At 37.0% G+C, this 26,947-nt stretch overlaps 1 protein-coding gene across 1 annotated transcript; it reads left to right on the plus strand.

Annotated features, from left to right (window-relative positions):
* Window positions 1-26,206, plus strand: LOC121859641 (DNA replication ATP-dependent helicase/nuclease dna2-like; the record flags this gene model as incomplete). Its single annotated transcript, XM_042356576.1, is given in 5 exon segments — window positions 1-47; window positions 983-1,128; window positions 8,592-8,806; window positions 25,616-25,795; window positions 26,015-26,206. Coding segments are annotated over 5 exon segments (780 nt in total), but the record flags the coding sequence as incomplete, so codon positions are not given.
* Window positions 26,207-26,947: the final 741 nt, after the last annotated feature.

Raw genomic sequence — 26,947 nt, forward strand, 5'->3', positions numbered from 1 at the left:
ATGGAGGTTTTACTGCACGAGACTGGCTTGCGAACATTATTTGATTTGTAAGAAATTAATAATCCATTGTTTTGACTACTTTAGCAAATTATGCTCACAAATCAAGCCATTTAGAGAATCGTGCTTAAAGAAAAACATACTTATAAATATCATAAAATAATAATATTTTGAAGTAATTGGTATTTTTTAATCTCTTATATCATTTAGCCTATATTCTATGATTTCAGAACAATTACATGATTGTGAAGCATGATTAGAATATCTTGTCACTGTGTGGTGGCCATCTTGGAAATGACAGCCATATTGGATGTTTTTCAAAAGGCCCTATATACTCATTTCTGAAAAATACATGTTTGTCGTCAAAAGTGTACAATTCACACCATAATATGCACCATTTTCTTGGATTAGTATTGTAGTGTAAAAGTAGAGTTACTTCCCACAGTGCCACTTCAGCAGTTGGAGTACTGTACAGGTATTTATTGCCACTTCCTCCCATTTTAAACTATCTTCAAATACATGAGCTGCCAAGTGAAGAATAACCGGCTAGAAATCAAGGATTCACCCTGAAATCCTGATCTAAGCAAGCTCAGATCTTGGTTGGTTTGAGAACTCTTCCTCCTCTCATGGATTAATATCGGAAACTGCAGGGAATGAATGGAAATAGATGCCTGAAAAACATAATGTCAAACCTCAAATGTATGGACAGGAATACACTACTGTAGTTGATGCTTTGTTTTGTACTCATTCAGGCCTCCTCCCTGTGTCTCAGCAAGGGAAACATTTCCTTCTACTTTCCCTTTCTGGGTGACAGTTATAGTAGGTGAGGTAAAAGATTAGAAGATTAGTCATAACCATTAATTTCAGTCTTCCTGGGTCAAGACCAAAGTATTAGTATTTCACTTATATTTGATTACCATTGCTCAGGGCTTGATCGGTGAATGGGTTATAGGGACCAATCCTTCATTTTGTTATTCTTTTGCAGGTTTTTGACTGGGGTGTCATTGGGTATCGTAACATCAGCAGCACCAGTTTACATTTGTGAAATTGCTCATTCATCTGTTCGTGGTGCGCTCAGCTGTGTGGTGCAGCTGGGAGTCAACCTGGGCATCTTCACTGCTGCTTTACTTGGTAATGATTTATACCTTTTATGTTTTGTGTAAAGAGAATATATAATACAGCTTTAGTACTGACAGTACTCTTTGAGAAGGCATTAAAATATGTCCAGGTTAAACTGAGTGCAGATTAATTTAAATGAAACTCCTTCCGGTAGACCAGAGGACTTTACTGAAAAGCTCTGAAATTACCAGGTGAGAAAAAACAATTATTTAAGTAAAAGTACTCTTTCACCAAGTTACTTGAAATAAAATTTATAAAGTACATGTACTCAAGTAATTGGAGTAAAAGTACCACTGCAAAAAAATAAAAATAAAAAAGAAGACTACAGTAATGTTGTGCCAATACTGTAGTCAACAATTAGATAATTCTGATTTACCAGTCTGCTGTCCAAAGGCAAAAGATGCTAAAGATAATGCTGTGTGACCAACAAACTTGCTACAGTATTGTTACGACCCTCCTCCTTTCAACGCTTACCCAGCTTCCACCACAGGTTACCAGCGGCTAGGGTCGTATGTACAGAGTGGTAGATATCTCACAAAAGTTGTCTAATTACCACTGGCTGTCCTGCCAGTCTCCTGTAATTCCCTATGATCGGTATCAGTGTACAGACAAACAACAGGCAGGTAGCTTTCCACTAGGTCACAGAAACACACTTGTGCACTGTAGTCTTCTTTAATAAACAGTAATTCATCACAACACTGTTAACAGGGTAATGTCTTCACAGCTTAACTCCGCACTTCAAATACTGTATATAGTCAGCACACTACCAGTGTACAATTCCTTAGTCTTCTCACTTTATATTAATCACAACAATTCCACCACACTTGCACAACAATTGTCTTCAGTTGTTCTGCTAGGCTTAGTCTTTACACTAGGAACAGAGGCGAGCAATTAACTAACACCTAGGCAGCCCGCGCCCGGTTATATACGTCTCGTCAGACACTTCTTGAACATCCTAGAATAACTCAGAGACACCTGGGAGATTCTAAAACGTTCTACTCTGATCGAGGCTTACATTAATAAGTAAATCATAACAGAAATGATGCAATACATTCTAAAACATTCTTACATAATTAATACATCAATATCATCAACATGTACAGTAATACCTCGCTTTACGCGGTCAATTGAACCCACGGAGGCCCGTGTAAAGCGGAAAACGCGTAAAGTGAACAACAAAACATATGGGATTAATTGAAATAGAGACTAGGCCGACCCCCAAACTCCATTTTTTCAGACACAATACCTACGTTGTAGTAAAAATAACTTCTTAATTTTATGATGGTATGCACACACAATTAATAATTAAGAGAAATATCAATAATATTAGGTTTTTTAACACTTACATTAGTAGAAAAGATGGCTAGGCACACGGGGATAGGGGGTTGGTTGTATCACTATCCACCACAGAGGCTTGCAGGGCCTCTTCGTCCAACCACTCAAAGTCCATATCCTCACTATCACTGACTTGGGGCGGCTGTGGCGGGTGGCGGGTGAAGAACTCGGTAATGTTTTGATGACTGGGCGACCTTGTGCGCACCCTGCCCGCGTCGCTTCCCGCGTATATGAGTAGATGCACCGCGTAAAGTGAACATTCCGGTTCTGGCGGGGTACCACGTAAATGTAAAACGCGTAAAAAAAAACGTGTAAAGCGGGGTATTATTGTACAGTATTACCCCGCCTAACGCGGTTTCACTTAACGCGTTTTATCATATACGCGGTGCCTCGCCAGAGCTGAACTTTCACTTAACACGGATTTTTTCCACATATACGCGGTGAGTGTCCGGCTCGAGAGCTATTTTTAGATTTGCCCCACCCGCCACCCAGCCTGACTGCCTGTTTTAGCTCATAAAATTCATACAAATTACCCGGCCAGAATATAATTTACATTGCTGGAATTCTTATAATTTGGTGATCATTTTGAATATAAACAACATATATTTTGCATTAAACATACAATTTTTAGATAAAACTTTTTCTCTAGGTAACTATGTTATCTTTTGTGCAAAATATATGACATTTATATTCAAAATATTCCTGGTCTTACAAGGAATCCAGCAATGTCAATTATATTATCCTAACTTTAGTTTGAGGTATTATTTATTAAAATTTAGTGGTTATCCCACACATCTCCTTGGGACGGTTGGTGGGGGGTGGGGGGGAGGGAGGGACCGACCGACCATCTGTTACCCCGTGAAGAATTATTATTTTTTTTATTAACTGAAGATATTTGTTTTAGCTCATAAAATTCATACAAATTACCCGGTCAGAATATAATTTACATTGCTGGAATTCTTATAATTTGGTGATCATTTTGAATATAAACAACATATATTTTGCATTAAACATACAATTTTTAGATAAAAATTGTTCTCTAGGTAACTATGTTATCTTTTGTCCAAAATATATGACATTTATATTCAAAATATTCCTGGTCTTACAAGGAATCCAGCAATGTCAATTATATTATCCTAACTTTAATCTGAGGTATTATTTAATACTAAATGTTAAAAACTCTGGAAGGGAGGATTGGTGGGGGGTGGGGGGGAGGGTTGGGACTGACCGCGCGGTTGGAAGAGGGGGGGAGGCAAGGTGGGGTACTTTGATTGACAGATAGTGTTGTGAAGATTATTTTTTTTTTATTAACTGAAGATATTTGTTTTAGCTCATAAAATTCATACAAATTACCCGGTCAGAATATAATTTACATTGCTGGAATTCTTATAATTTGGTGATCATTTTGAATATAAACATCATATTTTTGCATTAGACATACAAATTTTAGATAAAAAATTTTCTCTAGGTAACTATGTTATCTTTTGTGCAAAATATATGACATTTATATTCAAAATATTCCTGGTCTTACAAGGAATCCAGCAATGTCAATTGTATTATCCTAACTTTAGTTTGAGGTATTATTTATTAAAATTTAGTGGTTTTCCCCCAAGCAGTGTAGTGTGAGAGGGGGAGGGAGTTGAGTCCATTATTTGAATGGACATTAACTTGGCGACTGTATTTCTCTATTTCTCTTAAGTATTAATTGTGTGCATGTACCATCATAAAATTAAGATGTTATTTTTACTACAACACAGGTATGTGCCTTCAAAAAGTGGAGTTTGGGGGTCGGGCCGGTTTCTATTGGAATTAATCCCATATGTTCTGTTGTTCACTTAACTCGGATTTCACTTAACACGGGACCCTCTGGGTTCAATTGACCGCGTTAAGTGGGGTACAACTGTACATGGAAATTTGACTAAATTTGACAAAATAACTTGCTGAAAACAATCAAAATTCCTAGTTTAAAAAATTATTATACAAAATTATGCCTCGGCATAACAGTATACACCCACCTCTCGTTGTACGCGGGATTATGTTCATGAAAACCACCGCTTAATTCAAAAACGCGTGAATTACACATAATTTTCCCTTAAGAATACATGTAAGTGGTACAGGTTAGGGGAACCATCATATACTGCACAGGGTACAAACAGTTAAACCAAGCACGAGGCCAACTTCCGACACACGCTTTCCTCTCTAAAGGCGGGTGATCACATTTAATTTCACGTCCATTGCGCTTGTTTTTTGTGCCTTTTTAACTTTAGGCACCCCAGAGGAGGCAGATGGACTTTTCCAGACATGCTCAATGGGGAAAACAGCGTTTAACATCAAAAAGGTACGTGATAAGAACACAATGCAAATGAGAGCACAGAGAAAAAGTAGTGCTGGCGTGAACTGAGAAAGTGATACGCGGGAAGCTTGTTGGACGTCGTCACAGTTGTTGTACAGAATATTTCATTATCATCATTATCTTCATCATTAGTAGTAATAATCTTTATTATAACATTTTTATAATAATTATTATTATTAATAATAATATTAAAATCGTTGATGTTGATATGACTGCAACTTTATAGTAATAACTTACAAGCACCTCACCAGGCATAACATGCGACTTCACTGCCAGGTGACCAGGCGAATACGCGCAGCAAATTTAAACTGTCTTGAGCACATTATTTAAAAAATAGATGCGCGTAAATTAGCTTTAGGTATTAAGTGAACAATCGCATTATTCCAAAAACGCTTAAATCAAACGCGCGTAAAATGCGAGTTACCTGCATACTGAATAATTCACAGCATTGTTTATTTAAAGAAAAGTGAACACCAATAATTATATAATTTTATACTCTATAATGAGGAATATAAACCCACATGCAACTACAATTTACTATTTATTGCACATAATTTTCACTTATCCTTAATTTAATAAAAGCTGATTTTCAAACCTTTTGATACTTCTTGTAGCCCTTTTGAGGCTGAAGATCAGTCCTGCATGACTGAACAATCTCTGACACGCTGATGATGCTGGTAAGGGTGTATAGATTTAAAATAAATTCATTACAGAGTGGAAGGCCTTTAGTATGACCATTGATGTTGAGGAGTTTCCCCTTTCCTTGGAACCTTGTGTGCATTAATGCAGGAAAAGTAACGAGATAATGAGAGGCCCAAAATTAAATACCGAGATAAGAGTACTGATAATTGTCTTATGTTACTCAATAAAAGTATTTAGAAGAAATAGTTACTTTCAAGTAACTTTATTATTAAAAACAGTTTTTGAGCTCGGTAATGAAATAATTTTACTTCGTTACCGTCCACCTCTGCATACAGCAGAGAAAAAGAGCATGAGTAACTTTGAGAACAGCTGGTGAACAACCAAAATGACATGTCCACTCACTCATCAAGTTCCTTTGTAGGTGGTACTGTTTATAATAGTAGTAATAATAATAATGTAAGCCATTATGATCATTATTATTGTTGGTGATTAGAATGTTAATAAAATGTTATTTACAAACTTAAAAAATAACATCTCAGTGTAGCCTTGAGCCACACATGCACAACCAAGTAGAGTAGAGCATTTGTTAACCATGACAACAGGGGTGTGATACATTCCTTACTGCCTCTAACTTCAGTACTTGTACAGTGGTACCTCAGTTAACTAGCACAATCCGTTCCACCAGGTTGCTTGTTAACTGAAAATCTCGTTAACCGAAACCATTGTTTCAATGGGTTTTTGGGTAATTGGTTCCAGCTCACCGAAAATTGCCTAAATTCAACAAAAATTGTAGAAATGGACACTTACCTTGAGGTGTGTATGTAGAAGGCTCCTGGATGATGATGCTGATGTGAATTTAAAGTGGGAGGTGGAGGAGGAGAAGGGAGAAGAGAAGCATTTTACTGCTTCTTCGAAGGTGAGTCACCTTCCATGAACATGTCAGGAACCTCTGGACTGACAGATTCTCCACCATGAACATCCTCTCTCCTTCTTGAAGTGGAAGGCTGAGGGCTAGCATCATCCTCTTTCCTTCTTGAAGTGGAAGGCAGAGGGATAGCATCTTGTTCCCTTTGCCTTTTACTGAAGAAAGTGTCAATTGTGGTCTGTGGGGCATCTCTCTCCTCACCATTAACTTATGTTTATAGAAGGAGACCATTGAGTCCAAAACATGACACAAAGTTAGTTAAGTTTTTTCAAACATCTGAGTGCTTTGAAGCCAGTTCCCTGAACTTCTCCCAGTGGTAAATCACATCTTTTAACTCTTTAGTTGACATATGGTCATCACTTTCAATTTCCTCCTCACCACTGTCAGCCTCTAACATCTCATCCAGTTGCTTCAAGTCATCAGGAGTAAGTTCCTCCTCATGAGACATCACAAGCTCTTCGACATCATCCTCTTCCACTTCAAGGCCCAACGACTGACCAATGGACACAATCTCCTGGTCCAACTCTGTTTCTTCCTCAAATCCCTCAAAATCATGGACTACTGATGGCCACAGTGCTTTCCATGAAGAATTGAGGGATCTAGTGGAGACTTCTTGCCATGATGACACAATCAATTTTACAGCCTCCAGGATGTTGAATTGTGTCTTCCAGAACTGTTTCAGTGTTAGTTCAGGATCATTGGAAGTTGCCTGATGACACCTCCTAAACATTTTCTTCATGTACAACTTCTTGAAGTTGCTGATCACATTCTGGTCCATTGGCTTTATGATTGATGTAGTCTTGGGAGGCAAAGACAACACTTTCACAAAGTCAAATTGATACTCCAAAGTTCTGGCAAGTTCAGGGTCATGACCAGGAGCATTATCCATGAGGAGAAGAGCCTTTAAAGTGAGTTTATTGGTGGTTAGGTAGCTCTTGACAGAAGGGCAAAACACATCAACAGCCCATTCAATAAAGAGCTGTCTTGTCACCCATGCCTTACGGTTGGACTTCCAATAAACTCCAAGCTTTGTTCTTACCACTTTCTGTTGCTTGAACACCCTGGGGTTTTCAGAGTGGTAGACAAGCATAGGCATTTGTTCTAATGCCTTGTTCATGTTTTCTTATAATTTCCTGCTTAGTTTGGATTGAAATCGCTTTTCTTGATCTCTTAGGCCCCATGCTGGATTCAAACAATGTCAACACGTGATCTTTTAGGTATAAACTTGCTGTAAATAAAGAATATCTTCTTTAAAATAACACTGCACTGCGCTATATATTGTCAATATGTAAAATAAATTTTAAAATGACCAATAATTTGCTTGGAAACACAGAAAAAAGGCATTTAGTTGAAGAGAGTCTCAAGCAAGATGTTACCTCCAGTGAAAACAGAGAGAGACTAACGCTTGTTTGCTGTGTTAAGAGGCTGGATGCCGCGCATTTAACTAGTCACTTTACCTTCAGTTATGTTCAATAATTGTTAAAATGACTAAAAAATTTAATATTAAACTTTTAAAATTATTGAATAGTATAAACTTCTTGATATTTACTAAAAGAGTAAGGAATTTAAGCCCTAGAACCGATTAATGTGTTGGTGGACTGATACTAAAGCTGGTTGACCGCCAAGTGCAAGCCAAAACTTGTTGAGGTCGGCTCGTAAGAAACTCGTTAACCGAGGGAATGCTCGTTAACCGAAGTTAAGAATCTTATGGGAGGTAACTCGTTAACCGAAATCTCGTTAACCGAGGCGCTCGTTAACCGAGGGATAACTGTAATAGCATTTTTTTCAGGCTTTTTTCATGTGTTATCCCTATACGACTTTTATGGATTGATAATGAATTCATTAGATTCAATTATAAACTTGCTTTACTCTCATTTAGATCCATAATTAGAGAGGAATTGGCACCTTTTATTGTCAAAATTCACTGCCACCACCAAGAAACTGTGAGAGAGGAATTCAGTACATTTACTGTACGTACTGCAAGAATTGGAAACCATAATTGAGGAAATAGCAATTGGGGAGGGATACCTGTACAGTTTGATGAGTTAAAAGAGGGAGTCTTTTTTGGCATTTATAGACAGGAGAGAATAGCATAAAGGTTTTGAAACTTCCAGACAAGGTCCAAGACTCTTTACTCACATCAAACCTACCATAATAATGATAATAAAACTAATTGGTAAATGTTCCCGCTTGATATTACACACTTGTATTTCTGACCAGGGACCTTTGTGGAGTGGCGTGGCCTAGCTGTGTTTGGAGCCATAACCGTTGTGTTATACTTTGTGGCCACTCTCTTCATTCCAAATTCACCAGTGTGGCTTGTGTCTTCTGGCCGAGAGGATGATGCCAGGGAAACGCTTCATAGGCTACGCGGACATCAGTATTGTGTGGAATATGATTTACAGCAAATTATATCATCAAAAGCTAACCAGTATGTATGTTGTTGATGTTATGTATTATTTTTGCTGTTAATAGATTGCCATTTCTTTTGTCTTTATAACAAACAGAAAGCTGGATGTTGTAATTTTTATTTGACTTATCATATCGAGGATACTGCTTCATTATGAGTAGAGGGACATGCAGGATTGGGTTCTAATAAGGTAGTTTATCCACCTATATAGTTCATATAAAAGCCATTTTACTCACTGATTATGATGGTAACTGGATCTGAAAAGATACTCTTAACACTTTCAGGGTTTTTTGTTGCAACACTTTCCCAAACATTTTCCTCATTTATCTGTATACAGGTATACTCCCAATAACCGATGCATAAGTGGACTGTGAAAAGTCAATGGATAGTGAATCGACATTTTCCAAAGTAATTAATCCACTAAGAATATAAAAAATTCAGGAGGTTAGGGACCAGCCACCTGCCAAAAACTCCCATCCACCCTTGATATATCTCTGCCATTCAGACTGTCAGGCAAGAAAAAGAGTAGACATAAAGCAAGCATAATAAGCATTAATTAAAGAATGTAAGCATAACTAGAGACCATTATTCGCTAGTGTTGAAATGTTTGTACACGTTGAGTCGTCACTCCTCCCCTTAGCCAACCCATCTGGCTGAAAGGCTGGCTGATGCTTTTTTGGTCACTGTTTCTGCCAATAAGAGTTTTAATAGGTAACCACACACATTTCAAAATCAATTATGTGCTAATGGAAATTTTTTTAGATTTGGCAAGCCTGCCAACACATGCATGTCCTCACCATGTTGATATCCCATGCCTATAAACCTGTTCTATATAGTTGCTGGAGAAATACAGTCATCTGCAGACATCTATGCTTTTTTGTTAGGTTACTATGTTTTGGGAGGGAGAAAGGAGAGAATGATAAAGTGAGACTTCACCTTCAATACAACATATCCTTTTATTCTCAAGTCAAAATACAAATTATATACTGTATATTGTATTTTATCAGTAATTGAAGACTTTATATTATTTATGATGAATTGTATGCCATAAGAGGCTGATCAAAGTAGAATCTAATAATAATGAATCAATAATACTCAGGTCAAAAGATGGCCTTGATGGCAATCAGCAGGTAGGGAAGAATGGTCAGGGAAGAGATACTTTTTGATGCAACTTGTCCTTTTATTTTGAAGTCAGATTACAAATTATATATTGTATTTTTTCTATTATTTAATTTATTATTAATGAAGAAATATACACCATAAGAGGCTGACCAGATGAGAATATAACAATGAATAAAAAACAACAGACTGGCAAATACACCACTGTCAGTCCCATCTCTCACCCCCCTTCCTTTATGTAGGGAGGGGGTGAGTGGTTTGGGAAACTCTTCCCTTGTTATTCGGCTTGTCTTTTATTTTGAAGTCAAATTATATACCGATCAGAGAGAATACTATATAATAATCAAAATAAAAACGAACTTGCGCTTGTGGCAACAGCCAGTCCGACACATCAGCTATTATCTCCTTGTCTATTAGCTCTCATTACTCCTATATCAAATCTGATTAGACCACACTATCCCCATTACAGACAATATATATTCTACTTAAAATGCTAGCCATTGTTTATGGGTTAAACAGAAGACGATGTATTGCTGGGGCATTTAGGCATGATTGCTTAACTCACCTGACACACAAAGTTGGAGAAAGAGGAGATAAGAATAGCGAAAGAAGAGAAAAGAGAATAGAAAGAAGAAAAGAGAACAGAAATAAAATAATACAAGAGAAAGAAGAAAAGAGAAGAGAAAGTAGAAAGAGATGAACAATATATACACTGTAGAGTCTTAATAATTAACAAAATACAAATTTGCATACCCATGGCAAGAATTCCCACCACGTCATGGCTCACCAAACTCGAGAGATCTCTGGCGCTCCTCCCCCAATTGTCAGATCAACGGGGTATTGTAGTCAATGAAACTTGTGGGGTGTTTCCCCAATTTGTAATCGTCGGTTATGCAAAGCGTCAGTTAATGGGACGTAGGTTTATGGGGTATTATACCTGTACTGTACATCTTCCAGCAGACTCATCTACTCTATAATAACACCTCATTAATGGTGCACTCTTAACCCCTATACCACACAATATAACAATTCCACTTTCTTCTCCTTTTTTACACTGGATTCACTTGCATCATTCACTTTATGGTTAGAAGCTGTGCCGCTGTGGTTAAAAACAAAAATCAGATGAAAAAATGCACGTAAAATTTGTAAGACCTGCAACAAGAAAAAGATTACATGGGTCTGGGAAATATCCTAGATTAGTTCTCATATCTGTTATTATAAAAAAGCCGTTTTTTTTCTAAAAACCAGTTTTTGTGATATGATCCACAAATCGACGCTTAGCTTTTAACCTAGGTATATTAATGCCTAGCAATAACTCACCAGGCCAACATACAGGCAATTAAAACATCTAATAATTACTTAATAAGTAATATTAGGAGGACATGTCGCTACCTGGCATTTAATTGATATTGTCGAAACCCCTTCCTTCACCCCCCATCGCACGCACTGCTACCTTCATCTCTTGCCTTAGAGCGAGCAGTAAATAAAAGTCAACTCTCGAGGGGTGGAGATGGGTGGGTTATTATCGTCGCATTCTGGACCATATCACAAAAACTGGTTTTTAGAAAGAAATGGCTTTTTGTTCAATCCAGAATGCGACGCTTAGCTTTGAATACCCGAGCATGTGGAGAGGGAGGTGACTTGCATACAAGGCTCCGCTAACTTAGGTCCAGATTATGATTATAAACCGTGTAGAATATTTCCAAAACTAGGAACATTTACCGGAAGGTAAAATGTTAATTTACATATCTCAATTAGGATACTCACTTTATTATGGTGATCAAGAAGATCTCCAAAAGCCCATTTCCTTAATCTAACTGAGGCTCATATGCCGCAGAAAGGCCACAGACCCTGCATATTTCCTAGTGTTATGTGCCAAAAATTTCTTGCCAGAGTCTGCGTGATTCATTAATTGAGATAAAGATTTTGTCATTTTACTAAAAGACAATTTCTTACCATCCCTGGGTGAAAAACATAGGGGCCTCAATTAGGGAATCTTGATAACCATTCTTGAAGATTTTTAACTGAGCACAATATATGAGGAACCCTTGTCTCATGCATTAGGCATTTTATCCTAATAGGTTGAGCTTGGAAATCTTCCCTTTCATTTTTTCTTAGGATCTTCGTAGGAAAAAGAGTAACATCCTACTCAGAAAATACCAATAATGATGGATTATTGGAAATTGAAATCAGTTAACTTATTCACATACCTGTTGCTAATGCTAGAAGGAAGACTGCCTTCTGTAGTAATTTATCCCTTTTCAGATTTATATTGTAATCAGGCCCCATAAGAAATTTAGTAACTTTTTACAGAGACCAAGGTGGGATTCCCTTAGGCCGAGGAGGTCTCTGAATGAAAAAGGACGATCTTAGCATTTGATAAATCCTTGGGTTCAAAGTAATATTAAAACCCAAAGCCAGAGGGTCAACCAATGCTGATTTATAAAATGCAATTGTCTATCCTTGAAGGCCTTTAACTCTGAACAGAAATTCTTAAAATTCTAACACAACTGTTTCTGACAATGATTCTGGAGTTGTTAACTTGATTAATTGTTGAAAAAGATTCCAAGCTTTCTCATTTTGCATAGAAGTTTGAGGTCTATGACCTGCTAATACTTTGTTAGCTATATCGGGATTACCCAACAACCTATTTAAACTCCTTTTGAGAAACTCCAAGCTTGAAGTACCAAGGATATCTCGAACTGACAAAGTAGTTCCTGGTATAGACATCCTTGTTGCAATTGTAGCGGATTCGGGCACCAGTCCAACAGATCCAGGCACCAAGGTTGTATGATCCAATATAGTGCCATTAAGAGGACCTTGCCTTGGAGGGATCTGAGTTTGTGAACCACTTAAGGCAATATTTTCACAGGTGGGAACAGCTAGATTGAATTCCAAAGGTTTCAATCTAAGAATAGTGCATTTCCTAAAAGATTCTACCTCTCCAGAGATGCATAAAGTTTCATCTTGCAATTTTTAGGGAGGGAAAGAGATCTATCTTTGGAGTTTGAAACTTCTTCACTAGACTCCTGAACTCTGATACTTTTAGGGACCATTCTGTTTCTGTCGATACTGGCCGGAGACGGGACAGTGGATCTGCCAAATTGTTTTGTACTCCCAGTATATAAGTTGATTTGAGGTAGTGTTTGTGTTACACAAACACTGAAGAATTTTTCTGACAGTTGTAGAAGGGGCCAAGACCTGGGTGAGCCTTGATGATTGAGACAAAACACTGCCCTTTTTTTTTATGGCAAAAAGGATCGCCATATTCTGTAAATTTGGGTTTGCCAACAAAAGAATAGGACCACTGCTAATTCTTTTACATTTATGCGTTTGTCCCAAAGGAAGTTGCTCCACTTCCCTTGACTGAATTCCCCTATTGAGGAATGGTATCCCCATCCTATTTCGGACGCATCCGTAGAAACGACCAGACCTTTTTGAGACGGAATCCAGGGATAGGAACCGATTAGATTGTCCAACTTTGTCCACAATAACAGATGATTCTTTATCTGAATAGGGAGAGAAGAAGCAATATTTCTGCTTCTGTGGAGCAAGTTCGAGCCCAGATGAGATAGTTGCTTTTTCCTTAACTTTCCCAATGGAACCACTATTGTGGCAAAATTCAACAGACCCAGAAGTTTTTCCCAATCGTGCCAAGAAACCTTGTGCTTTACACAAAAGGCTTCTACTTTGTTTATCAAATCTGTTACTTTTGTTCCTTGTAGACTGAGTGACTGCTGATTTGTATCCCACTGGAGACCTAACCAATCCAACTTTTGACATGGTATTAAATTTGATTTGACCTGGTTTATCTTAAACCAAGGTTTTGAAACTTGTGTGCTTGTGTATCACCCTTTGACAATCTTCGAAAGAGTTTCCCAATATCAGCCAATCCGCTAGAAAAGCAAAGGTTCTTATGCCCTCCTTTGCGAGGATCTTTCTGGGAATGTTCGCCAGTTTTGTAGACTTTTGGCGTAATCGTTAGGCCAAATGGCATCACTGTGAATTGATAACTTACATCCCTCACTTTGAACACTAGAATCTTTCAGTACCTGGGAGCAACAGGAACATGATAACAGGCACCTGGGAAATCCACTTTGAGATCCAAGCATTGGGCGGAAGTAGGTGCCTCAGATGATCGTAAGTGAGCATTCTGAAACCTTTTTTTTTTTTTTTTAATTTGTTCAGGACTGAAAGATCCAAAATCCATTTTAATTTGTCGCTGCCTTTCTAAGGGACTGGGAATAGGCGAGACATAAGACATATCTCTGACTGTAACAGTTTTATGATACTTCTGTTTAATAGTTGAATTACAAATTCTGTAAGTATGGGGGTTGTTTTTTTTTTTGGTTTTTTAAATGTTAGGGGAGGGAGCCTCAACCAAGTCCATGCGAGGCCCCCTTTAATTGTCTTGTAAGCCTATATGGAAAAAGTCCATCTTTTTTCCCAACCCCCTAGACGACCCAGCTGTCTGGCTTCATTGGAAGGGAGTGGATGCTGATGTGGTGAAATAAGGTCTCCTTCCGCTTCTGAACAAACGGTCACCCCTATTACATCTTTCATTATTTCCTGCTCTAAAGTTTTTTCTAGGTTGATAACTGAACCGAGCAGCTGGTCCTTTTCCCCTGTAAAACCTTCCTCTTTCAGATTTCCAAAAGGTCTGAGGACTCCTGGGAACAGTAATATTAATAGCTTGCTCAACAGCTGATCTATATTTAACCAATGATTGTTCATCAAACAAGGCAGGAGAAAGAGGGGAAGAACGTAGCAATAAATAAGCACTACCACTTGAAGCATTATTTATGGCTTACTCTCTTAGCTGGACTTAGTGTTAGGGTTTTCAACAACATATCAAAAATGAGTTGTACAGTGAATATGGGGTCCCTTGCAAAGCAGCAGTGAAACATTTGTCCAGTTCTGAATTTTCTTCATAGTCCAGCACAAACTTAGTTAAAACTGACACATCATAATTGTGGGAATGAATATTAGGTCTTTCAATACATTAGCCAGACTTCATCTATTTCAGAGATCATCTTTGGACAAATATTAGGCCAAGAAAGTGAAGTACCACCTACCAAAAATAATGAATGATGACCCACAGTTGCTTGTCCTTCCTGTCTCTTTGTAAGTGCTGAGAATCAGGAAGTTTAGAAACATTTTTATAAAATATCTTGAATAAGGGATCCACAGAATCAGATGTTGTAGAAAACAAAGAAGACTTAGATCTTACCAATGTTACCCAAGGCCTTACACTCAATGTTATCCATCAGCTGCGTGGCAGTTGACAGCAGCCTGTTTCCACTCATAGCAACCAACACTCTTGCCCCAGGTGGAAGTGGTTGCCAAAATGTGGATAGGATGAAGTCAGTCTCAACAGGTTCTTCCTGCTCAAGAAACTGAATACTATGATTAGAACCAGCCTATCGTCCTGATCCTGGAATCCACTGAAATCAGACTGAGTAGATAGAGGTTTTTGTAGACTTCCTACTGCCGCATTGTCTGGAAAGTGCTTTTTTTTTATAGCAGAAGCAGGCTTGTCTAAGTTGGGATTAAGTCTCTTACTTAACGCCAATAAACCTAAACTTTCTGCCAACTTGGGATCTTCCCATTGTTTAACATTTAAAAATTTACTTTTCAAGGCCTTATTCCACCTACTATCAACTCCTTGTATGTAGTGTATGAGCTGAACTTTCTAGTCTTGTAGCTCATCACTCAATACTATCAACTCCTTGTATGTAGTGTATGAGCTGAACTTTCTAGTCCTTGTAGCTCATCACTCAAAACTATCAATTCCTTGTATGTAGTGCCTGAGCTAAACTTTCTAGTCCTTGTAGCTCATCACTCAATACTATCAACTCCTTGTATGTAGTGTATGAGCTGAACTTTCTAGTCCTTGTAGCTCATCACTCAATACTATCAACTCCTTGTATGTAGTGTATGAGCTGAACTTTCTAGTCCTTGTAGCTCATCACTCATTACTATCAACTCCTTGTATGTAGTGTATGAGCTGAAATTTTTAGTCCTTGTAGCTCATCACTAAATACTATCAACTCCTTGTATGTAGTGTATGAGCTGAACTTTCTGGTTCTTGTAGCTCATCACTCAATACTATCAACTCCTTGTATGTAGTGTATGAGATGAACTTTCTAGTTCTTGTTGCTCATCACTCAATACTATCAATTCCTTGTATGTAGTGTATGAGCTGAACTTTCTAGTTCTCGTAGTTCATCACTCAATACTATCTAGGAGAACACCATGAGTCACATTATATCATATCAATATAAGGGAGAAAACATTTTCTCCCAAACTTAATCAATATGACTCAAAATTATCACTCATTTGACAATTATAAACAATTAACTCACCATGACGTATCTCTCTCCTGACTCTTATCTCAAGTATCCCTTAGCTCAATGAAAATATTTTTATTTTTTTACATAAAATAATTTCATTTAGAACATTTTATTTAGAGGGAACATCATGATCTCTATTTGTTGCCAATCAGGGGCACAGACATTATCCCCCAAGTAAACACTTAAGGGAAAATTCCTACGTGCGCACTATCACCCGGCAGGGTTGACAGTGCTGAGCCGCTAGCATAACACTTTATTGGCAACAGCGTTCACTATTACTCTAGCCATACTTATTGGGTTGAGAATTCCACCCTGAATTGTTCTCATATAACCCATATAAGGATGTAAAATCTATTTCAACATAACTCTAAATTGCTAGGAAGACCAGAAGGTCAACATTCCAGAAGGAACGCTAAGTCTAGCAGCCTCGCTAAAGTTCGCCTGGAAAGACTGAACCCGCTACTGAGGACATCAAAAATAAAGTTATGAAGAGAAAAACTCAAATCTGGTCTTTATGCTGAGAGCAATTTTAATTATAGTATAAGAAAACCGAGGGCGGAAGCCCAAAGGTTTTTTGTGAACGAACATAAGAATAGGAAGAGAGACAGTCGTGGCATTCATACTAGCACGTGAGTAATTGGGACAAAGAAAACTGTAAACAGTCTACATATATAATATATATAAATAGATATATTCACATAATCTCTTTCAGTGAAGACGAGCCCGGGAGGGCGCAGCGACATTCACTGAGTGACTGAAAAGCAAGGGATAGTCACATCGATCTAAAAGACTTCACAAAGAACACGTGTTGGTGTCGCCATGACTGACCAGAGATCTTATAAGAAATTGTCCCAATTACAATAATTGAGAGACATAACAAAAGAAAAGTAAATCTACTTCATCAATGTGCTAATAAGTACAAATACCGTATATAAAATCCTTGTGGAGCTTAGTATTTCAGCAATTATAACACAAATTCGCGGAGCTCTGCATTGTGTTTACTTATAGCTGTAATCGCCAGACAAGAGATGAAGGTGGCAGGCCGTGCGATGGGGGGTGAAGGAGAGGGTTTCGACAATTGCAATTAAATGCCAGGTAGCGACGTGTCCTCCTAATATTACTTATTAAGTAATTATTAGATGTTTTAATTGCCTGTATGTTGGCCTGGCGAGTTATTGCTAGGCATTAACATACCTAGGTTAAAAGCTAAGCTAAGTGTCGCATTCTGGATTGAGCAAAAAAAAAAAAAACATTTCCGTGACGCCTGCTGGACCACCGCTCCACGACCCCCTGACGGAGACACGATGATCCTCCCCATACTGGTCAGATATTATGTGTTAAAGGAATATGCTTCCTTCCTTAGGCTTTTTTTTAAGCATTTGCCTCCAGGTGTAATGTTAACCTGCATCTACTGAGGATAAAATCTTTCACCTACAAATTGACAATAAAACACATTTGCTGTAATCAGACATATCTAGTTGCCTCAACAATTGCAACCCCAGTTGCAATTGGGGTTGCAATTTCAAATTCTGTGTCATTACTAAGGAATAACGAAGTCTCTGGTGCTCTTTAAGATTAAGAGAGAAAACAGAGGACTCAGGCGTCCTGATGTGAGAGAAAACGGACTCGTATGATGGGGGACCAAATAAAAAAAGCATAGCTACATGTTTTGTGGACTACAGTATTGAGCGTACCCTTTTCATCACTTTGTAATAAACCTAGCCATGCCTATGTGTGTGTATGATATTTACCAAAACATTATATATGTATTTAGTGGCTCTAAATGGTTGTAAAATGGGAAACTTGGGGTTGGGTGCCTGGAACCAATTCGATTAAATCACATAGGTTCTGTACTTTCGTTATCGCGTTTTTCGTTATCGCGCACTCGGCGGGGTCTCAATTAGGCGCAATAACCAAGGGATGGCTATACTGTACTGTATATACTTGTGACTCTTGCCAGTTGCTTCTGGTGTTATGGTACAGGCGTACCAAGTGACAGCACTAGGTTCCCGCTTCATCTATCAAGGAATAAACAATTGAACTTGAAATTGAAAAAAAAAAATTTCAAATAATGAGACGTAGCGAACCTAAAGGCCCTAGAGCGGGCACAGTCACATTTGCATCACGTACGCATCGCGTATTCTTATAGATTGTGCTGCCAGGCGTATAATGATACAGTACAGTAAACTATATATCCATAATATGTTTTGATAGATATAAGAAATGCCTATGTTACTGTTTCTGTATTTTGTTTATTGTAGTGTACAGTACATTACTTTTAATTTGATTTCCTTACTTACGAAAAAAAAGTTTACAGTAGTCCCTCGGTTAACAATGGAACAAACCTGTACTGTACATGTACTAAATGATTACGGTACTAAAATTGTTATGTCTATTGCAAATATAGATCGTTTATACAGGTATTCAAATAAATCACAATCTTACAAGTATCCCAGCAATGTAAGTTATATTCACCCAGGTCGTTTGGGTGGCAAATTATGAGAAGAGCTTAGTCACTCTTAAGTAATGATAAATAAACACGCAGGCAGGCCTTCAGCGCCAAGTGTCAAATCTTATCTCAAATAAATAAACAAACAAATGCCAGACATTCTGTCACCTCACCTCCCCCCTCCCCCCCCCTGTCACCCCCCTCTTCCCATGCTCCCCTCCTTGTGTTCCCAGACAAAAGATTGGTGATATCTTTGTTTATTTTATATAATATCTCAGACTAAAGTTAGGAGATTATAATTTGCATTGCTGGAATCCTTGCAAGACAGCCAATAATTTGAATATAAACGTCTTATATTCTGCTCAAGAGATTAAAATTGTTGTACATTAGTGTTCAGTACTGTAGTACATTTTATAAAAAAGTTTTTCAACTGTATTTTTGGGTAGATTTACATAGATTTTTTCATTTATTTTCATCCATTTACATGCACACACCATACTAAAAGAAACGTAATAGAAATAAATGACGTTAGTGTAAAGTTGGAGTGCACATGTACTAATTTGATTATGGTACTGAAATTGTTTTGTCAAGTGCAAATTATAGCATGTTTATATTCAAATTAATCAGTATGTTACAAGAATCCCAGCTATGTTAATTATATTCACCCACGTCATTTCACTGGCTTTTTATAAGAGAGAAACTTCGTCACCTAAGAACTGATAAATATACACGCGTTAGACCTGGGCCTGTGCCAACTGTCAAACGTACTACCTCCCCTCCCCCCACGCCCCCTCGCTCGCTCCCACCCTCTCTCTCCCCCATCTGCTTGGCGTTGCTGGAATCCTTGTAAAACAGTGAATAATTTTAATATAAATGTCATGTATTTTGCACAAGAGATAAGAATTAATCACCTGTATCACATTACAGTAGTGATTTAAGAGTATTAGTGTATATATACGTATACAGTATAGTATTCCATATACACGTAAGTATAAATAAAAAGTTTATGTGATGATCGGACAACATCCATTTCGGTTAACGTCACGTTTCCAAGAACGTATCTAGGACGTTAACCGGCGCATGACTTTACAGTAATTTTTCTTTTCTATTTTTAAATTTGTTTTACTCTTATTTTTTCGCCCCTAGGCTCTGTTTTGGGTCGATGACCTGTGCCCGGGTGGGATGCTCCCCGTAAAAAAACAAAAAATGAAACTAGTTTTTGTCACTTATAAACATGAGAGAAAAAATACACACCAGCCCATTCACTACCTCCGAGCTTAAAATTGCCTGAGCCAACTTTTTAAGCACTATACACTGCTGGAAGCAGATTTATATGAGATTTCCAATGCAGTAATCAGATTTCTGATATGGCCAATAGTTTTTTATAAAATAGCAAAAAAACATTTCTCAAATGGTAAAATATATATACTGTACAGTACAGTAATACCCCGCTTAACGCTGTTTCGCTTAGCGCGATTTCACGTATACGCAGTGCCTCGCCAGAGCCGAACTTTCACTTGACACTGGTTTTTTCCACGTATATTCGCAGAGTGTCCGGCTCGAGACGCTATTTTTAGATTCGCACCCGCCTGCCTGCCTGCCTGCCTGCCTGCCTGTTTTAGCTCATAAAATTCATACAAATTACCCGGCCAGAATATAATTTACATTGCTGGAATTCTTACAATATGATGATCATTTTGAATATAAACATCATAGCTTTTGCATTAGACATACAAATTTTAGATATAATGTTTACTCTGAGTAAATATGTTATTTTTTGTGCAAAATATATGACATTTATATTCAAAATATTCCTGGTCTTACAAGGAATCCAGCAATGTCAATTATATTATCCTAACTTTAGTTTGAGGTATTATTAAAATTTAGTGGTTTTCCCACCAAAATTTCAAAGAGAGGGAAGAGCTAGCGAGTGTAGTGTGAGAAGAGGGGGAGGGAGTTGAGTCCATTATTTGAATGGACATTAACTTGGCGACTGTATTTCTCTTAAGTATTAATTGTGTGCATGTACCATCATAAAATTAAGATGTTATTTTTACTAGAACTTAGGTATTGTGTCGGAAAAATTAGAGTTTGGGGGTCCGGCCAGTCTCTATTGGAATTAATCCCATATGTTCTGTTGTTCACTTAGCGCGGTTTTCACTTAACACGGTACCCTGTGGGTTCAATTGACCGCGTTAAGCGGGGTACTACTGTATATATATTTTTTTTTTCATTTTTTTGTGCCTATGTTTATATCGATATAAATTATATTGCATCTTGTAGCCAACACTATAACGAAGAGAGTGGTAAGATAATATTCATGTAAGGCTCGAGTTTTTTTAGTTTTATTTATTATTATTATTAAAGGTATTATTATTATTATTATATTTTATATATATATATATATATATATATATATATATATATATATATATATATATATATATATATATATATACAGCTAGACCCCGGCTTCTAGTCGCCCAGAGCTTCGACCACTTGCAGTTGTGACTTTTTTTTTTTTTTTTTCTTTTTTTCTCAAATGATGCACGCATTTCCTATACCGAAACGTATCCAGTTAATGTAGTCTCCATGTATAATTTGAAAATTATGGGGGCCCATGTGCATTCAGCTGATTACATTAAAGGTAAGTGCTCAGTCACACTGTATCCATTCCTCATTATTTATTACTTTCACTGTACTGTATCCATTCCTCATTATTTTTTACTTTTACTGTACAAGTACTGTATTTCATTGTAGATTTTTTTTTTTTATCTATGTCGGACTTACGACCATTCGGACTTACGACCTGGATTTGGGTCCCTAACCCCGTCGTAAGTCAGGGTCTAGCTGTATATATATACAGTATATACATACACGCGGGCGGGTAGGCATTTGACTGCAGCGCATGACTTAAGGTACTAATATATAGTATAGTATACGAGGATAACAAAAATTTTATCAAAATATACCATAATAACAAATTGTATTATAGTATAATACAAAATAAGATCATAAGATCATCTATATAGGTGGATAGGCATTCAACCCCATCACATGATTGTCATATTGTAAAAGAAAGTAACACAATATCTAATAATAAAATGCATTGTAAAATAACGGAAAAAGTATTACTGTATAAAATATATTTATTCTGTGCTGATGTCAAATAAGATCATTCTATACCGTATATCGCGGCCTATAAGGCGTCGGGGTGCATAAGACGCCCCCCCCAAATATCCAATTAAATAGTAGCTTTTGAGTTCTATTTGCTGTATAAGACCAGTACCCCAGATGTGACACCCACTGACTCAGTAGTCCTTTGCCAACCATCCTTGGTTTTTTAAAATAAGGCCAATTCACTTCAAGTAATGTCATCAAATGTTACCTGCTGGTGTAGTGTAAACACTAGTGACGTCACTGAAGCGTCTGCTATTTACCGGTAACTGGAACTAATGTCTGTGTCGAGTAAAATTTTTCCATTTACTTGAAATGGATTTACCGATTTATTTGTTTATTTATTTATTTATAATATACTGTAACATATTAAACACACTGCAAGTATTTTCTTTCATTTATACGCTTGCTTCGCCCGAGACGATCGGTGGTGGGAGTGTTCCCTCGTCTCGGTGGTGTGACTGTGTTCCGACTATTTATACAACAGGTAGTTCAACAGCAACCACGGTATTCTAATTGTGGTGTTTCATTAGGATTTGAGTGAAAAAGGTTACCGGTATGTACTTACTACATACATTTATTACACAAACATATTTATTTATATATATATATATATATATATATATATATATATATATATATATATATATATATATATATATATATATATATATATATATATATATATATATATATAAATATATATATATTTATATATTTATATATATATATATATATATATATATATATATATATATATGTGTGTATATATATATATATATATATATATATATATATATATATATATATATATATATATATATATATATATATATATATATATATATATATATATATATATATATATATATACATACATACATACATACATACATACATACATACATACATGTCTTTTAACCTACATCCTCCTCCCTGTCCTAATCCTCACCTCACCCTCCTTACCCTTCCTCCCATCCCTGCCCCGCATTGCCTGCCCACCGGCCCTGGCCCGATCAACCAATCCCCATATGTTTTGTCCCGTGAGTTATGCTTCGAAATCGGTGGTTAGTGTTACTTAATATTGCGATAATTACAGAGCTTCACTCAGTGTGTTTTTATGCTAGTATGATTTGTAATGTACTCTTTGACGCGTAGTGATAAATAATATTCAATGTAGTGAGCAGAGCTTCACTCCCCGACCCAGCCTAATGAGAATATTGTCGTGACGGAAACTATAGTTGCCAAACATTGACGTAACGTATAAAGTAAATATTTGTTTTTCTTTACGGATACACTTCCAACTAATCCATCATCCCTTTCGGATTGTGTATATATATATATATATATATATATATATATATATATATATATATATATATATATATATATATATATATATATATATATACAACAAAATATATGTACAAAAAATAAATGTTAAATGAATTATTTTATGGTGCATTAGGGTACTGGTCACTTTAGACACAAAGACGGGCTATAAATAGCCCATCTCCCCCTCTTCTTACAGCTGCCAATGGGAAGCGTCTTGGTAATTAAATTTGATGTTTATTTTCATTGTCTAATTTATCATGTATCAAAGTAATATTACTAAAAATTGTGTAGGTAGTAGGCAGCTACCAAACAGGTAGATACTACCGCCTGGGAAGATATTGGAAGCATAATGTGTTGTCTAATGGTAGACCCTGCTGCCATATGGCATCACGAAAATTGTGACCAAGTCCCAGGTTCAGCGCTGACCTGACTTTCTGCCTCATTTACACACAATTGCAGTTTGAATTGTTCCTCTAACTTTGACAACACAACATACATACAGTATATTATTTCTCACTTTTGATCTTTTTTTTACTTTTTGTATTTATTTATGGTTAGTTACTTAAAATAAGGCCAATTCACTTCAAGTAATGGCATCAAATGTTGCCAGCTGGTGTAGTGTAAACACTAGTGACGTCACTTAAGCGTCTGTATTTAACTGTCAGTAGTTTCAAGAATTAATGCAGTCATTTACTGAATATTCCTTGTAAAAAAATAAATTTTATTTATAGGAGAAGTATTATTATCAGTAAATATACCGATATGCATTACTGACCACCTCCACGGCTAAAAATAGCCCAATCTCGCGGTCACTTTCCCTTTCTTGTCTCCTCACTGGCAAATGGGGGGGGCATGGTGAGGGGTGTGTGATGATAGCTGTGTTTATTACAGGGGTATAATTCTCTTTTACGGTATGTTAGACAGGTTTATAATACATTTTTATTATTTTAATATACCGGTAATCTTAATTTGAATCCAGCTTGCCAAACGTAAGTTTCAGTATAAAATAATTACTGGTAGGACTTTGTGAGTGGCTTACGATGTTTCCATCACCACTCTGACACAGTAAACCACAATATTTAAGATGTAAGAATTTTATATTTGTTGCTTAAGACGACCCCCTAACTTTGGGCAGATTTTTTTAATGTTCAAATTTCGTCTTATAAGCCGAGATATACGGTACTCACATCCTTCAGCGAGGTGGAAGACTTCCGGAACTTGTAGATGGACTTTTGGGGAGGAAATGAGTGAATGAGCCCAGGTAAAATGTAAGAGTGAGAATGAATGATTGAGTGATTGTAGGTGGGTGTAGGAGTGTGTGGGGATGTGGATGAGTGTGTGGGAGTGTGGATGAGGGTGTGAGAGTGTGGAGTAGAGAAGGAGAGGGATTCCAATGTAGTGTAGCTGATAAGTGGACTGTGGGAGGTGGAAGGTGCTTGGTATGAGGCTTACATAATGCAGGAGATATTAAGAAGATGCTTGGGATGTGGAAGGTTTTGGTGAAGAAGAGTGAGGGTGGTATGTTGCTGGTGCGTGGGTGGTGGTAGAGGGAGTCTCTGGTGGCGAGGTGAGCGATAACGTGGATGCAACCGACACTTTCTTCGTTGTTATGATGATCATTTTCACTACCAGGCATCTTTATGTTCACTATCCGCTTGATCTTCACTGTCCCGAAACAGGAGTTCTAGAAAATCATCCTCTTTCAGAAACTTTTTTCGAGACATTGTCACTATTGTGAGGTTGTATAGCCTGATACGGTAACTGCTTTTGAAAACTAAACACTTTCCCTGTAAATATGAAAAAAATATTACATTACTCAACCATCACTTCACTTCTCTAACAGTAAAGTAAATTATTTCAGGAAGTAGAGTAAGCACTGTAATCCAAGAGTTGAGGCAGCCCGCATGGAGTTATGGAAATTTAAATGGATGTGGCTCACACTCACGGTCTGACTGCTAAGATAATACGTTACTGTGCATTTATCGTTCCGGTCTTCCCTTCCTATGGGCCTCAAGAGTTGCTAATAACTTTATTTGATAGAACTTACTTGCTACTATGATATATCCAAATTTGACGCAATTCTGTTGAAACCTTAATTTTTGGTGAATTTTTTAAAGTTTGGTGACTCGATTTGCGTCACCATGAAGTTGGTCTTATCATGAATACAGCATCTACCCCACTAATGGGATTACCTTTCTTCCCACCACAAAAATTTTGTAAATTATATTCAAGAGGTGAGCTGGAATAGTAGCTGAAATATATCTTCAAATATGTTGTTTACAGGTGCTGTGAGATCCATTCTGCATCAGTGTTAAGTTAAATTTTTAAGTTTTTCCTGATAAATGACACCTTGTTATAGATTATGTTTTACTTATTGACTAGTTACTTTTCATTCTTGCAGGATATGGTTAATAGTGGTAATTTAGGCAGTTGGCTCCAGAATATTGTTGAACCAAGTTTAGAGCGTTCTGTCATATTCCTGGATACCTGTAAAGCAGCCACTGAAGCTCATGATAATGCCAATGTGGTCAACAGTAGAGAAACACAAGTAGTGGTCACCTTAGTTCAGGCATTCATACAAGTAAGTGGAAGTAATTTCTATTAAAAATTAGTATACAGTATTTACTCTTGTATTAGATTTGAATGAAGTAATAGTGTTGCATTTATATAAGTTTATTAAAATGTATCCTAAGAAGATTTTTAATCATTTACTTATTTTTATATTTTATTATTATTTTTTTACTCTTAATGTGTTAGATATTTTTTTCTTCTGAAGGCTGAATTTTTTTTTCTTCTGAAGGCTGGCTTAAGTGTGGATGCTGTTGGTGTTATAACACCCTTCCGTGCCCAGGTAAAACAGATCCGTGATCATATCTTGAAGGACGTGACCATGGGCCAGAGAGTTGAAGTGAACACTGTGGATCAATATCAGGGAAGAGACAAGGATGTCATAGTGTACAGCTGTGTACGCTCTGGTGTTACTCATTGTGATGTAAGTTATGTGTCTTCACCTGTTTTCTTTTGTTTTTATAAAATTATTGTGTCCTGCATTAGCAGTGGGCTTATTATTGCTAATTTACATTTTATGAAAGATGGATTATCAACAAAAGACTGTGAACCATATTTCTTAAACAAACTGTGACAGATACTACCTTTTGATAGAAGACATCACATTTTTACTGGCTATAAAATGATGGTGATGATTACCTGTTGCCTTACAGTGGAGTCGTGATAATTTGCAGGTTAGGTACCAGGAGACATCGTGAATTATAGTTTAATTGAATTTAATGGAAAAAATTAGTTAGGTTCCAGTAGACGGTTACCAATACTACCCCTAAAAGTCCATCTCCTGCTCAACCCAAATAAAATTTTAAAAAACTATCTAAAAAGCTCCCAACAACCCTGAAAAATAAGGAAATCACAAATAAATTGCATACTCGTGTTATTTAAAGGTGTGTGAAGAAAAGTTCTGTGACATTATAAAGGTGTGGCAATTCCTTCCAGCTGAGGTGGAGTATTCACTTTGCCCACTACACTTCTGCCACTGTCTCCTGTATGCTTGCTCTTATCTGCCAATCGGAGTACATCCCCACATTTTTATTTTTTTTTATCGTTACTTATATAATTTGGTATTTTACTTTTTTCTATACAAGGGGTCCCCGGGTTATGAACGGGTTCCAGTCCTGAGGATGTTCTTAAGTCAGATTTGTACGTAAGTCAGAACACAAGCTAC

This window comes from Homarus americanus, unplaced genomic scaffold (genome assembly GCF_018991925.1).
Source record: "Homarus americanus isolate GMGI-L3 unplaced genomic scaffold, GMGI_Hamer_2.0 scaffold7626, whole genome shotgun sequence".
In the NCBI taxonomy this organism is placed as follows: Eukaryota; Metazoa; Arthropoda; class Malacostraca; order Decapoda; family Nephropidae; genus Homarus; species Homarus americanus.